The sequence below is a fragment of the Echeneis naucrates genome, chromosome 15, assembly GCF_900963305.1.
Source record: "Echeneis naucrates chromosome 15, fEcheNa1.1, whole genome shotgun sequence".
Classification (NCBI taxonomy): Eukaryota; Metazoa; Chordata; class Actinopteri; order Carangiformes; family Echeneidae; genus Echeneis; species Echeneis naucrates.
In genome coordinates this window covers 14,429,833-14,444,968 of record NC_042525.1, presented here as the reverse complement: position 1 = coordinate 14,444,968, position 15,136 = coordinate 14,429,833, and the positions used below count along the sequence as shown (strand labels likewise).

The window sequence follows — 15,136 nt, the reverse complement described above, 5'->3', positions numbered from 1 at the left end:
AAGATACTGCTTCGAACTTGTTCTTGTGATGGACACTGTTCAAATAGCTGTTCCACACTGAAAGTAAGTGCAACACTTATTCAGAGTGGTATCAACGGCTCAATGGGGACACATTTGCCAGTCTCTTTCACAGTAAATTACAGTCCATTAAGCACTGAAATGGCCCAGATGTACAATTAAATGCTTACTTGAGATATTGTGACTATTTTATAATTGACAAGGAAAAGGGACAGATCTGCTCTAATGTGCTGTAGGGGATGGGCTGTGAAGGTTAAACCTGAGCTCAGTGCAGCAGCAGCAGAGAGGAAGGTTTGACCCCTGGGTGTTCATGAGACAGTGGTCTCTTCCTGAGATAAAGACATACACAGAACTCAAAAAACTTAAAAAAAAAAAAAAATAGTCCTGTGGTGTTACAGCTCTGTGTAAAGGTGGAGAAGCTACTCAAATATATACAGAACAACCATGAGTCAAGTTGAAAACGTAAATGTAAATGTAATACTAAATATCAATATCGTACTCAATTCACCCAGACCAGCTAGAGGAGAAACCATATGCGACATTGCTCGGGATGTGGAGATACGCAATTTATAGCGAAAGGTTTGCAAGTCGACACAACTGTACTTTAAGAGGCCACAAGTCTGACAGGTTGGAAACTGCTGCTCTACACTCGACTATTACCGCCCACCCTTCAAAGCTGCCATGGCAGAGCGTGTCCAAGGCTCATCTGACAGGCCCATCAGAGAGAAACACAGCAATTCTGCCGTTACTACAGCCCTACCTCTGCACTGTCACTAATTAGGCTTTCATATCAGTATGGCTCCCTGTAATTATTGCAGAAACTGGTTGCATTGCTCCGCTACTCTCTGAAAACGCTCATTAATCTCCAGCCATGCTTGAAACATTGTCCCAGATATCCACTCACAGTTCAAAGAAAAGGAAAGGGCATTAATGTGTTTGCATGAAATACGCCGTACACCAATAATTCTTGACTTTCATTGGTCGATCCTTGCACTTAATCTTTTACTGAGAATTCTTGTTCACCTTTCACGACTGAAGTGCGCGCTCTTTCATGAAGCAGAGGAATGAAAGTGTTTTAAAGGCAGTGGATGTGATTGAGAAAAGTTGGCAAGGCTACTTGAACAGTCGAGCGGGCAGAAATAGCAGGAAGACAATAGCGACATAGCAGAATTAATGATTTGTCAAAGAGGGTGAGCAGCTTTCTATTAATAGTGGCGAACTAATGACTGAACGGAGAGCAGCTGTGGAGGAAGGTGTCTGATCATCAGATGGCAGGCATTGGTGGGAAAACTTCATGGGGTGGAGCTGCGCCACTGATGGTCCACATATAACAGCTTGCAAACTCCTTCTGCAGCCAACTAGCATTTTTCCCCATCCACTCTTTCTGAAGATTCCTCCAAGCTCTTTCAGGCTGTCTTGCATACAGAGAATGTCTAAAATGCACACGCAGATTTTGTAACCGCAGTCATTGTGCGGTCATTGAAGTCATAGCCTCTGTTCAGTTTTACTTTACTGACAGCGTTGTGATGGTAGTCAGCACTGTTGCTCTGGGCTGTGGCATTTGCATGTGCCTCGGTGTGTTTTCTCCAGGTACTCTGTCCTCCTGTAACAGCCCAAGGACATGCAGGTTCAGGTTAAATGGTTACTCTCAACTGACCTTGAGTGTGTATGATCGCTTGTCACTATGTGTCTTCCATGTGATGGGTGGGTAACCTGTCTAGGGTGTATCCCGTCTTCCTGTGCCAGCTGGGATCATTGCTTTTTAACAGTTTGCAAGATTTTATTGCTCTTACTGTTTTGTTTCTGTTTGAGGGAGTTAATTTATTAATGTTAATTGGTCACATTTGTTGCAGTTAATGTAATTAAAGTAAAAAAAAAAAAAAAATGTGGCAACAGCGTGAGCACTGAATGATGATTGTGGCATTGAAGATGAAGCTTTTCCAGCAGCAGGGACATCGACGGGTAGAACTGGTGTTGAAAGACATGCAAAAAAGCACGTGCATTCAGCTGTGAAGGTGATAGTCTATGCAAATTCACCGTCAGAGTCATCAGCGTCAACAGTGACATTAACACAGTGTGACGTCACAGTGATTGGACGTTGTCGGTAAGTAGCAAAGAAAAAAGTATCTGACAGGTCATCGATGAGTATTTAAACATAGGTCAACGTCTGTACGACAAAATGTAAAGTCTTAAAATACCTTGAGACCAATGTCACATTTGAACAATAAATCTGCCATCTCTCTGCTTCAAGACAAAAGGCAACACATTCAGGAACTAAAAGTTAATGCCAGCTACCAGAAAGGCTTCTGAGAAGAACTGAAAGGCTGCAAAAATGTATTATTTCCATTATCGATTATTCAGCTGATTCAATTATCTAATTTCCATAATGGAAATAGAAACAAAATTGCATTTGTTGCTGTGAATGTATAAATATATGTAAATAAATATATATTTATTTCAGGTTTAATTTAAGATGGAAAAACAAATGAAGGTGGGAATCATTATTGTTTCCCTACACCACATTTTGAGCAATTCCTCTTTTCTGAGAGTCCTAGTAGAGAACCACAACACGGTGGGCATCCAGCTTTGTTTTGAGCCAATATTAAAATACTGCGGCATCACATCCCACTCCATGGCTGGGTGCTTGAAGGATGCTGCTCTGGGGTCAGCTGTGCCTCTCTGAGCATAAACGACGGATGGCAGGGAGAGCTGGGAAAACTGAATCTGGATCTGTGACTCCTGGCACAGCAGGAAAGATCTCGCGTGGCTTTCATTCCACCTCCACCTACCAGAGAGGAGAAAGTAGAAAAGACGTCTCACTCTGTCCGTCATTTTTGGGTCTTGGAACCTAAAAAGCAGTATCGCCTCCTGCTGTATGAATGTTAATGCTGCATATAATGGGAATTATTTGTCTTAACTCTTCTTTTTTGTGTGTTTTGTGTTCATATCTTCCTGAGAATGAATCCTCCTCAGCGGATGGAAGCTTTCAGAGAAACATGAGCAAAGAACCGAGCCTCACTGTACACTCCCCAAATAAACCAGCACTCAAGGCCTGAAATAGTTCTTTGATTGGTTAACAATACATTTATTTATAAAATAATCAGCAATGTTCAGTACAATCACAATTTTTTAGAAGGGATTGAAGATCATTATCTTTACAAGTTTCTCAGTTGTCTGTGGATATAAACTCAACAAAGGCATTTTGATTATCGATAATGAGAGTGTTAGTTTTAGTCTTAGTCTTAGTTTTAGTGGTTTTAGTCTTGGACTACTCCTGTAATAAAGTAATGCAAACTTCACTGTCTTGATTACGTGACACGGAAATATAGATAAAGCAACTTGACAATAAATTATTAGAATATCGACTGTCTGAACGTGACTTCTTTCTTGGAAACATTCTCTGATTTTAATTGAGTAAAAACGTGAATACTCCGCAGAGTGACATCTCTTCTCCACAGAGGATCTCTGTTACTACAGCTCTCCTCTCTCTCTCCTCCCACTCCTTGCCTCTCTCTCTCTCTCTCTCTCTCTCTCTCTGTCTGAGCGCGAGCCTCTTCCCCCTCTCAGCCTTCACGAGTCCTCCTCCTGAAATCTGCGCGAGGCGGCCACCGAAGCGCGAGCCGATCCCCCCCTCCTCTCCCCGCCGCTCTCCGGTCAACATGGCTACAGTTGTAACCTCGACCAGGTTCACAGACGAGTATCAGCTGTACGAGGAGCTCGGAAAGTAAGAAACCCGCCTCCGCAGCGGCAGCGGCTGCTGCTGCTGCCCTTGTTGCATTCAGCCTGTGCGTGTATGTGCGTGTGCGTGTGCGCGTTTGCACGTCCCCCTTCCCTTGGTCCGCCGCTGCAATGTGCGCGTTGCCTGGAGCGTGGAGGCCGGAGAGGAGCTGTCAGGGAGCTGTCAGGGAGCAGGGGCAGGGTCGGCCCTCTCCCCGCCGAGGCTCGCGTTTTCATCCCGTGCTTTCCCGAGGTGTATATCACAGGAAGAGGCAGCTCGGTGACAACAGGCACCCGCTCATGAGCGCTTGCTTGTCGGCGTGTCTGCGGGCAGCACGCGTCGAAAAGTCGTCTTGCATTTCGGTGGCATCTCCAGGCTCTCGATCAGTCATTCAGCCGTGCTGTGCATGTGTACGTAGGCTGCAGGGATACTGTGTATGTAAAGCCAAAAAAAAAAAAAAAAGGTGAAGAGGAGGGTTTGCTGCAAACAACAGCTCATTTCTGGCTGTGCAAATCTCTTCTGAAAAGGAAAAGACCTATCGTACACAACGCATAATCTCCGCTGCCTCACCTATTCATACAGCCACATTTAAAGGCAGCATCTGTGGATCATAATAAGAATAATAAGAATAAATAAATAACCGGGCTGGGAAGATGCATTTGATTCTTTGCTGTTGCTTTACTCCTCTGTTGATCATGTTTCTCCCCGTGAGATAATACCTGAGTCCTTTCACTGTGAAACGAGCCCTGTCCCTCTCCTGTCACACACTAGAAGCCAGGACCTCTTCTCACATCTCATACATAGACTATCAGACTGTTTTAATAATGCATGCCACTTCCTTTCCCTTCCCTTCAGGTGTATGTGATTCATGCCTGCCCTCGGTGTCTGAGAGAGTCCAGCAAACAGCCATGCCCTGTAACACTGCCCTGTAATGAATGAATGTAAATGTGATGTCGAGCCTAGTTATGTCTGAAGTGGTGTCACTGATCTATGGTCTGGGTTATTGATTTCTCTTGCTCCAGGGGTGCCTTCTCGGTCGTTCGTCGATGCGTCAAGAAGTCCACCGGCCAGGAGTATGCTGCTAAAATTATTAACACGAAAAAGCTCTCAGCCAGAGGTAAGTGCAGCAGATATCCGTTGTGTGGCCCACTGTACCAGTCAAGGAGTGACATTAATTTATACAAACTGAAAGCTGACAAGAGTAAGCAGCTGTAACTGCTCAGTGAAGTTAGTTGAACTGCAGGCTTGCTAGTTTATTTCCTTAAGAGCAGCGAGCCAGGCACTCTGTCCCATCCTTGTCAGTGGAGTTTCCTCAAAAGCCGGAGGCCACTTGGCAGAGCTGTGCTGCTGTGCTTTAAATTCTGCATTGGGGTTCAGCGGGCTTTGGCAGTAGTATGCAGCCATGTTTGGTCTGTTATGGTTGCTGATGGTCTGTGCGTGTGTATGTGCACAGCCCTGACCTTTGGCATGGCTTGAAGGATAGTTCTGCCTGATAGCAACACATTTCAGTAGTTTTTGGTGGCAGTTTTTGGTAGTTTATGGTAATCCAGTTAAGTCATCAGATAACCACACAAACACACAGACTGACTTTGTGGACAGGTTGGTTCCATTTACAGGTCCATCCAGTCAAGTTTTTTCTTTTTGATAAATAATTTGTTGAAAACTGCATTTGAATTTAAAGAATCTTTAAAGAATGAGCCAGCCATCTAAATAATAAATATTTCATCCAATAAAGGAAAAAAAAAATTGAAACCTTTTCTCAAGAACTGAATATGTTTCCAAATTAAATTATACATGATACATTATACATCGTAAGTTAAATAAAGCATATTGTAATTTTGTATGAGGACTAATCACGTTCCTGGTTATTGAAAAGGAAAGTGGTTTAGCTAATCTGTTTAAAATGTGCCTGATTGTCCAACTGTTCACGTGTCTTTACATGTCACACTTTTCTGTAGTCGTAATGTTGTGTTCTCAGATGCTACTGTAATAATAATAGTGTATGTGTGGATTTTCACATTCTGCAACACATGTTGAAATACCACCACCTGTGCATCAGTATCTGGAAGATTTGTTGTCTTTAGTTTGCTTCTTGCTCTGTGTGTGCACTACCATGTTTCTTCTGCCAAGCTTTTGTCTCCATTTAGTGTCACAAGTGTCTGTATTTGCGTATGTATTTCATGGATCCCTCACTGTATTGCTTTGTGCTTTACTGTGCGAGTCTGCTGCAGACACTGTGGTTTATGTGCGCTGTATTTGTTTGCCAAACTAAGTGTCAGACCAGACCACCAAAGGTTGAGTGATGATGAGCTGCAGATCAGCGCCGGTTCTGGACTGACTGGGCTGCTGGGCTCCCAGGAGATGTTCTGCCTGTCGTCCCCACCCTTGTCATTTTCCTTCCTTTTTGTGTTATTTTCCTCTGTCTCCTGTCCCTTCCCCCCTATCTATGTAAACAATTGTTTTGAGCCAAGATCTTAAGAACCCTTCTCACTAGGCAATTTGATCCTGTGTGTGTGTGAGGATGTGCACATGTGTATCTCTGTGTGTTTAGGGCTGTGTTGGCAGTGGTCTTGCGCTAGTAACCCAGCAACAGCAGGGGTGAAACTCTTCATCCCAGAGGCTGTCTGACAGAGACCTCTCGTGTGTGTGTCTGTGTGCATGTGCGTGTGTTGTGGTGAAAATTATCACACACATACACATATGCGACTGCTCTTTTCTCACTTCTTAGACAAACACAGTTGCACACATTTTCTTTCACCTACTTAATGGATCTCACATGTAACTCTTTGCATACAAGGCTTGACTCAGCATAGTTTCATACTGTGAAATACTCACACACATTAGTCACTCCTTCACTGTACAGTGCCCTTAATCAGAGCTGAAACGCTCTGACACTGGCAGTGTGATATTTTTTTTCCTCTCTTTTCTGCAAGCTAAAGAGGCATGCCACAGATACATGCAAAGCAAGCAGATATATCTCAGAGAGACAGGCACCCATGTTTTCAAGGTAACTGTGCTTGTATACAACCGGGGCTATTGTTTGTTAAGGTCAGGTTAACAATCCACTCACTAAGTTAATTGCTGAGATCTGCGAGTGCGGCAGCATTCATCAGAGGAAGTCAGACAAGTTAAAACACAAAAGCTGCTAGCCAGTTGGATGTGAAGAACAGGCTATTGATAAAATTATTGTCTGTCCAAACTGTCTGTTGTACGCTTCTGTTACAGTTTTCAGACTTGACTGATTATACTTTCCTTAATTTCTCAATTTCAGGGTGGTGATTTAAGCGTTTCATTTTAACTGTATAGATTAACATGTGGATGACATTTATGCTTGTACTGAAGAAGAACATTCCTTTACCTCTGGATAATATGATCTGTAAGTGGACTCCATTCTATCAAAATGCCTTGTTTATTGCAGACTGACATAGTTTAACTGAAAATAGCTGTAGTCTACGTCATTTCACCAGAAATCTTTTAATCAAGATTACATTGATAACAATAATATTTATAATATAATACATAACGTTCAAATGATCCCACACCAAATAATGTACCGTGTCCTCACAACAAATTTAAATGAGCCCAAAACATGTGGTAAAGCACAACAATAGAAACATATATTTATTTGCAGTAACAGAACAGAATTTTGTCTCCATGCGTATACAACCATTAAGACATTAAATCCTCGAGCACATGAGAGGTCCTGTAGGGCCCACAGCCTAGTTACAGGGTTAGGGTTGCTACAGTGTAGGAAGTCTCACACTGAACTACATTTAGTTCAGTCTAATCTCTGTGTGTTCTCTGTTCCTGTTTGCAAACTTTGAAGTACTGCATGTCAGTGTTGTGTGTTTTCATGAGATGTGCGTATGAGCCTGTGTCTGTGCATGTGCAGAGGAAGGGGGATTAAGTCCTGTTGTCTGTGGCTCAGAGAGGGCACATTGGCTGGCGGTGAGGTCAGCGATTATGGCTGGGTTGTGTGGTGTCACATGCATGTGCACAGCCGCTCAGACAGACACTGACACATTCACGGTCAGTCACTTCCTCTGACATTCACACACACGTGTATGGACGCAGACACACAAATTGTATTATCTTTGTATTATATGCATTTCTTTGTCTAACAGAAATGTTTCTTCATTTAGATGATATATTTTGTCATTATGAACCTTGACAGTGTTTTGTGTTTTATGTGGAAGGTCTGTTGAAAAAGAGTTAACAGACTCTTCAAAGATAATGATACTGAACGTACAAACATTTAAACCAAAAAATACGAGCAATGACAAATGACAACAGAATGACAGCAATAATCTTCTCACCAGAGACTGGACATAAATAGTTAACACATTAGTAAAGCATTTTGGTGAGAAGATCATCGATAGGCATGCCTGCACATTATTTAAATATAAGTTATGATAGTATAAGGATTGAATACAAATGGTGGTGCATATAAGGAAATGCAGTACATGTGTGTAAATTTTCCCTTAGTCCAAAACAGATGCTCTAAGCTATGAATACTGTAATACTGGACAAGATAAAAAGCTTTGACTGTCGCACAAGTTTATAGATCTAGGAAACAGCAAATTATGGCTGCAGTGACCACCTGATTTAAAAAAAAAAAAAAAAAAAAAAAAACATGGGAAACTGAAGTTTAGTGGGTAAGTGAGCTGCTGTCGCTGGTGGAGGGCTCCCAAGCCTCTGTGCACACTGAGATGGGGAGATAGCATGGTCTCTGTGGCTCTTGTGATTAGCTTTGACCTCTGTACTTAAAGACCTCGAAGTCAGCGGTTAGATTTTAGAAATGCATTAAAAGGAGGATTATAATATATTTTCACGCCTCCTCTCCCTTGATAGGAGATTCAGTAAATCATCTCATTTTGTAAAAATCAAATAATGCATATCGAGACTTATCTAAGGAAGTCAGCATTTGCGTTTTCCTGCTTTCCATTTAGAAGGTTTAGAACTCATTGTCCTCACCCATCTTCTGCTTTTACTGAGTCCACTGAGGATGATGCCGTTAATTTACAAAAGTCCCTTTCAAGATGTGCAACTTTTACTTATTTTCTGATAGAAGTTTAACATATTGGTGGTGTTGGTATTCAGAAATCTTACCAGATTGGATCTAACATTTATCATTTTATTCGTCTTATGTATAATGATGAAGCAAAGTCAACTACAAATATAACATATTCATGGCGTAATAACTATCTTCAAAGGCAGTCACTTAGTGTTGAAAAGTAGTGATTGCAAAACAGGTGTGTTAGCTTTGACAGGTAATGGAACCACCTGATGTGACATCACTGGTTGTGGGTGTGCCCTGAGGTGCAACACTTGAATTGTGCAGTGCTGCAGCAGGTATGCTTATCATGGCTATTGAAGTTGATATGTTGACATACAGAAGTCATTCTTTATAATAATAAAATTATACATGTAAGAGCAAATTCTTCAGTTTGTTCATGTTTTCAGTCGGATTCTCTTTTTGGATCTGAATCTGCCTTTTAGCTCCACTGAAGTGGTTAAAGTGCTTTTCAGCTTTTCAGGTGCCCTAACTGGCACTAACTTGCAGGGGACTGAGATGATGGAGGCGTGTTGCTACAGGTGCAACTAACAATATAAAATATAGTGCCAATAAAAAGCATTCACCCCCTTGGATGTTTTCATCCTGTTATAAATAAATTTAAAAAATAAAAAATAAAAAAAGACCTCTTTGATGCCAATGAAAAAACAGATTTCTAAGTAATGTCAAAGAATGCATCGTGTGTTATATAAAATAAGTGTTTGCATAAATATGAAATGCATTCAAATTAGCATTTAATAGTGTCACCTTGGACAGTCACAGCAGGTCTCAGTACAGCTTGCACATCTGGTTACTGCAATTTTTATCCATTTTCTCTCCAAAACGCTCCAACTTTGTTTCATTGGGCTTTACACATCTAGCCACAGACTTTCTATTAGAATGAGGTCTGGGCTTTCACTTGAACCCTTTGGAACATCCACCTGATTATCTTTAAACCACTTCTGTGTCACTATCACTGTGTGCTTTGGGTCATTTTCTTGCTGAAAAAGAAATCTTCTAAGTTGTAGTTTTCTTGCAGAATGATCAGATTGTCCTCTAGGATGTCTCTGTATTTTACTCTATTCATTTTATCCTCTCCCTTTGCGAGCCTTCAAGGGCCCTCTGCCAAGAAGCATCCCCAGGGCATGATGCTGCCACCACCGTGCTTCACTGTGGGTGGGGATGTTGGGTTTGTAGTGATATGCCGTGTTTTCTGTTCGCCGAACAAAGAATCCGATGAGCCTGATGGCTCACCAAGAAACTTCATTTTGGTCTCATCAGGCCAAAGAACATCTTGAACTCAAGTCAAAGCAAAGCCCAATTGTTTTGACAATCATTCCATTTATCAAAGGAACAAACAAACAAACAAAAAAAAACATTCAAGAGGGTGAATACTTTTTATAGGCACAGAATGATGGATCTTTGACGCATGATGTATACATTCATGAGTAGAGCCATTGAGATTTAGGACACATTTTACAACTCATGATATTTATCATGTCGACATGGAAGGTAAACATGGGAATGAGGTTGAGTTCACCACTTTGTATTTTATGGCTTAGTGCAGTTCATTTGCGCTTCACACTGTACTCGCTGGGTAAGGGTTGGTTTGGACTGGTTAACCTTTTTGCTGATTCCATCAACTTGGTGAACAATGAAGCTGATTCCCTGTCTTTCACCCAAAGATATTTAATAAGTCAAGGAAAATATTGATATGAAACCTTTGAAAATGTAGTTATTTCTACCAAGTTTTTTGCTTTGAAATCTTGAGTGATTAAGCAAATATCAAAATTGTTGGCAAATAAATCACTTGACAATTAATTAATTGACTTGCTTCAGCTCAAGACTTATTTCAGCTCGTATCTTTAGACAAGGTGGCAATTTTAAGATACACACCTGTAGCAAAGTTTTTGACGCTCTTTCACAACACTCTTCTAAGGTAACAGTCTAGCGTGTGCAATATTCCAAGTGCCGTGTAATTCTTGACAGTGCAACTTCAAGTTTAAACATTTGTGGATTAATCGGCTAATGGATTCATTAGTTTCAGTTTAGTACAAATGCCTAAAATCTGTGATTTCAGCATCTGAAATTTACTGCTTTTCCCAACAGATCACTGAATGTCATTTGTTGTCTTTTGATGTGATCTCACATCATTGAACTGTAACCATGGCCAAAAATGTTTGTTAGTGATATATATTTTAATATTACTCTTTTAGTTTCAGAAAGCTATATCAGCCAACATTAATTAGAACAGTATTAATCATTAATCATTGTGTGAAAGTGCTGGCCAAGAAATGCAAGGTCTGTCATTTTGTGATGCAACGTCTATTTTACGGTCACCCACAGGTGACGCAAACACCTTGTCAACCCTGGAGTGAGAAGAATGCTATAAGAGCAGTAGCTTCGAGATGCATTCAGGCCCTGTACTTAATGTAGGTCAAGCACATTTTGGCAGTGCTCAGAATGGGTTGTGGTGTTGCTCTTCCCATCAGATGTGTGTGTGATGGACGGCTAAAAAAATAGAACACAATAAAGAAACATTGAGATCTAGCCTGATGCTGTATCATCTTATTTTTAGCCACAATTACATGTTGTGTATTGTGTTGAACTGAAACGTGAGTGTATTTTTACATTGTTATTGGATAAGGCCTTGTGATGTCAGAGTGAGAGAAAAAGAGAGGGAGAAGCTGGTGGCACTTGTCCCACCGTTGAATTATTGAGGTGCGAGGTTGCTCTGCCCTCACTGAACATGTACAAGAGCTGACGAGTGGACCCTCACACTTTTCTTCTTTACTTTCTTTCTTCATCAGATTTTTCTTTCATGTGTCTCATTTCTCCCTCGGCGACCATTCCCTTCCTTTGTTTCTTTTGCAACCTCTTCCTCCCTCTTTCTAGTTATTTCCTCCTCTTTCCTCTGTCTCTGCAAGGCTGCATCGCAGGCCATGCAGGCAGACTCTGTGTGTGTGTGTGTGTGTGTGTGTGTGTGTGTGTGTGTGTGTGTGTGTGTGTGTGTGTGTGTTCAGGCTTTTGGTGGGCTTGTAGTGCACTTCCTGGAGGCTGATTGGCAGAGGCCAGATAAACGTAGCAGCACTGTGTGGTGAATGTTTAATGGAACCAACTGTGAATATTAGATGAGAGGCAGAGAGCGAGAGTCATATATGGAAAGGGTGAGTTATATGCTCCAAAGCAATGAACTAGGGTATTGTAATACATGCGTGATGTCAGTTTTTCCAGCCTGCAAAACCTCTCTTTTGTTATGGCTCTTTGGTACTAAATGTTTGAGTGTACTGAGGTTCAGTGTGTTTTTCAGAGAATCTCCTCATGTCATTTTCATCTTGTCCTCTTTCTCTCTCATCTGTTCATCAGTATTCCCCCTGTCCAAAGCATATGGCATTATGTGGAAGCCAAGTTGAATAAAATTTTAATTAGCCATATAGTGTTTGACAAGTACACAAGCTGTGGCTTGAGATTGTTACTTTTGAGGTGATGGATTTATCATTACAAGCTGAATTGAAGTGAGTAAAACTGCAACTGATGGTATGAAAACGTACCTAAAACCTGTAGACAGGAGACCGAGAAACAGTCAGCCTGAATTGCTCGGTCCTCATTTTGTTTAATCAACACTTTAAACCACAAACTGTTCACTGTGATGAAAAGCAGTGAAAAGCATCAATTGTTAAGTTTCAGAAAGTGGTAGCAGTGATTAGCATTTCATTATTCATCATTAAATATCGAGATGCGCTGAAAACATGGGGCAAGAGTATGGATGGAATGAGGAACACATTATTAGACACAGCTGGAGTGGCCAGGCCAACACTGGCAGTCAATAGAGAAACAAATAGCCATAAAGAAGCAGAAAATGACCAGTAATGGAAGGAAGGGAGCCATAAAAAGACACAAAATGACCACAAAGAGACAAAAACTACCACAAATTGAAAGAGAGACAAAATAAACACAAAGAGATGCACAAATTTGGTCTTGTGGCCAATTTATTTTTCTGGTTTTTAATAGGCAATATAGTTGACAGAAAAATATTTTCAATTCTATTCAGGAGGCAGATTGAAGATTTAACTAATTATTAATTGTGGTGTACTGTGTGTATTCTGCCTGTACTCTTCACTTCAGGGAAAGAAGTCAAGAGCCCTGAGAGTTTGTTTGAAGGGGACGTCTGTCTGCCAACACTTCATTGCATTACATTACTTTAGAGAATCTAGAGGCATGTATACATATATATGTGTGCATGCGCACATATGTGTGAACTTGTGCGTATATGTGCATCTGTTTCTGTGTGTGTGTCTGCACGTTTACTTGTCAGTTGGTATCACATCAGACTGTGTGAGTCATGGTGGAGGGTCTTGTTTGTATGTCCCTTTTATCAAAGTGGCAGCAGATTCAGAGACTGAAGAAAGCCTCCATACATCCAGTCAATCTGTATCTACAGGCTACAGTGTGCTGAATGCTAATGCTAATAGTTTGACTCTGTTTTGGCTGTAGCACTTCAGATAAGCTCTTTTACCAGTGTCCTTTTCTTCTTTACGTTGTACTCCAATGATACCATAAGTTGGTTAATTAATTAATTGGACTAAATTGAGATGGGCAAAGTATGTAATTGATCATACCGACTGGTCTCTGCTGCTTGTGAGGAATTTTTTCATGAAGCGAACATGTTTCTGTATGAACAAATGGTCAGATTACATTCATCACAGTTTGAAAAAAAAAATAAAAACCTGATTATTGTAACTAACAGTGGTATGGCAAATGAAAAATGAAGATATGGGGAAAGTATTTATAATGCCAGTTATGTTTTGCATTCATCAATTATTTCTTTAATCAACTTATCAAAAGAAAGAAATAAAAATATCAGGCTTTTGTTTAGTTGTGAGATTGTTGCATTAATTGCACTTACCAGGACAATAAGTTACCATAGTGAGATAAAGGTTTTATAAATAGAGAGCTTTTATTAAGATTATTTATAGCGACAGCTGGAAGATTGAGTAGTCAATTAAAACAGGCATCCAGCAATAAAGGGCAGGAAAAAAGTTTGTGTGGTGATGAGATCACATCATGCTGGCAAAGCTAACAAAGAAGTCTCTGAATCTTAGTCTTGCCCTCTTTCTTTTGTGTCTCTAGAACTCTGTCTCAGAAATTGTATCAAAAAATTGTATCAAAAGAAGACAAAGGGTCAAAATATGGTGCATATGGTTTGTAGTGTCAAAGCAAAGCCAACAATTTTATGCTTTTGGTAGATGTAGGATATTAGCTGAGTTCCAAATTTAGTCTTTCATCATTGCATAATATTCAATATATTCACTTTTTAATAACTAGGTAAATCATGACAAAAAATTGAAAATATTAAATCTTTTATCATCTCACACAGAGATGACTCTACTATCATATCAGATCATTGCAACTGCAGAGCAAACAAAATTCCTCAGTCAACAAATAATGAATAAGCAGTTACACTCATTTATTTTATTTATTTAATTTTCATGTAGAACACTGAAATTTTTGCCTTCAGTGCAGTTGCTTATCTTTAATGAAACTGCAACTGTATCATCATAAAAATTACACATTGCATTGGTATTTTTCTTTATATTCAAAGCCGGTATTGCAAAAGTTCCCAAAAGATCTTTGCCTATGTTTTATGCAGACCCTTCTCTCAGGTCAGATTTTGTCCCTGATTTATACAAAGTTAGGCATCTGTGCGTGCGTTTTGTTTTAGTGTTTCTGCAGCTCTCCAGGTTCTTCAGAACTGTCATACTGTCAATCAAGTAACTTATCTCGATGGTAAAAGGTTCCTGGCATATATCCCACCCTTCCCATTTGACAGCCAAGATTTCATAAATCTAGTCACCATATTCACCGGGCATCATGTCCAATGAATAGTAACACAATGGGGTCACATTTACCATTTAAATCTCAAAGACATGAAGCACTTGTAGGCTGCCTGTCAATCAGAGTGATGGTTTCCAGAAAGTATCTGACTTTGCTTTACTTTGGTTTTGAAGGGCTTTAATCTGATGACACCCATTGAAGTAAAAATGTATATCTCAGGGATTTTTACAGACAAGTAACATATTTATAGTTAAATTCTTAAGCACTTGAGATTTGTACTGTGTAGTTTTTACCAAATATTACCTAACCAGGAATAAATTGTGTATTTGTTGGCCACAAGCTTTTGGTAGTATGCAATGGGTGAATGCGAATTTACTGCCCCCTCTGTTTTGTGGGTGATGCAGATAAGTTATCATGGAAATTGTTCATAAGAAAACATGTAAAAGTACAGATCAACAAACTACGTCCCTGAGGTGTTTCTTGGAGACTGTGTGAAAGCTAACAATCGATGT

The 15,136-nt window shown here is 40.3% G+C and overlaps 1 protein-coding gene across 9 annotated transcripts in view; it reads left to right on the top strand.

Moving 5' to 3' along the window:
* Positions 1-3,567: 3,567 nt before the first annotated feature.
* The window catches only part of LOC115055061 (calcium/calmodulin-dependent protein kinase type II subunit gamma-like), a 53,431-nt gene continuing 41,862 nt past the window's right edge, over positions 3,568-15,136 (top strand). For all 9 annotated transcript variants that reach the window (XM_029520495.1, XM_029520494.1, XM_029520490.1 and 6 more), the window contains exons 1-2: positions 3,568-3,742; positions 4,759-4,853. In XM_029520495.1, coding sequence (XP_029376355.1) covers positions 3,678-3,742; positions 4,759-4,853 — 160 coding nt within the window. In that variant the 5' untranslated portion in view covers positions 3,568-3,677. The remainder of the gene's footprint in view (positions 3,743-4,758; positions 4,854-15,136) is intronic.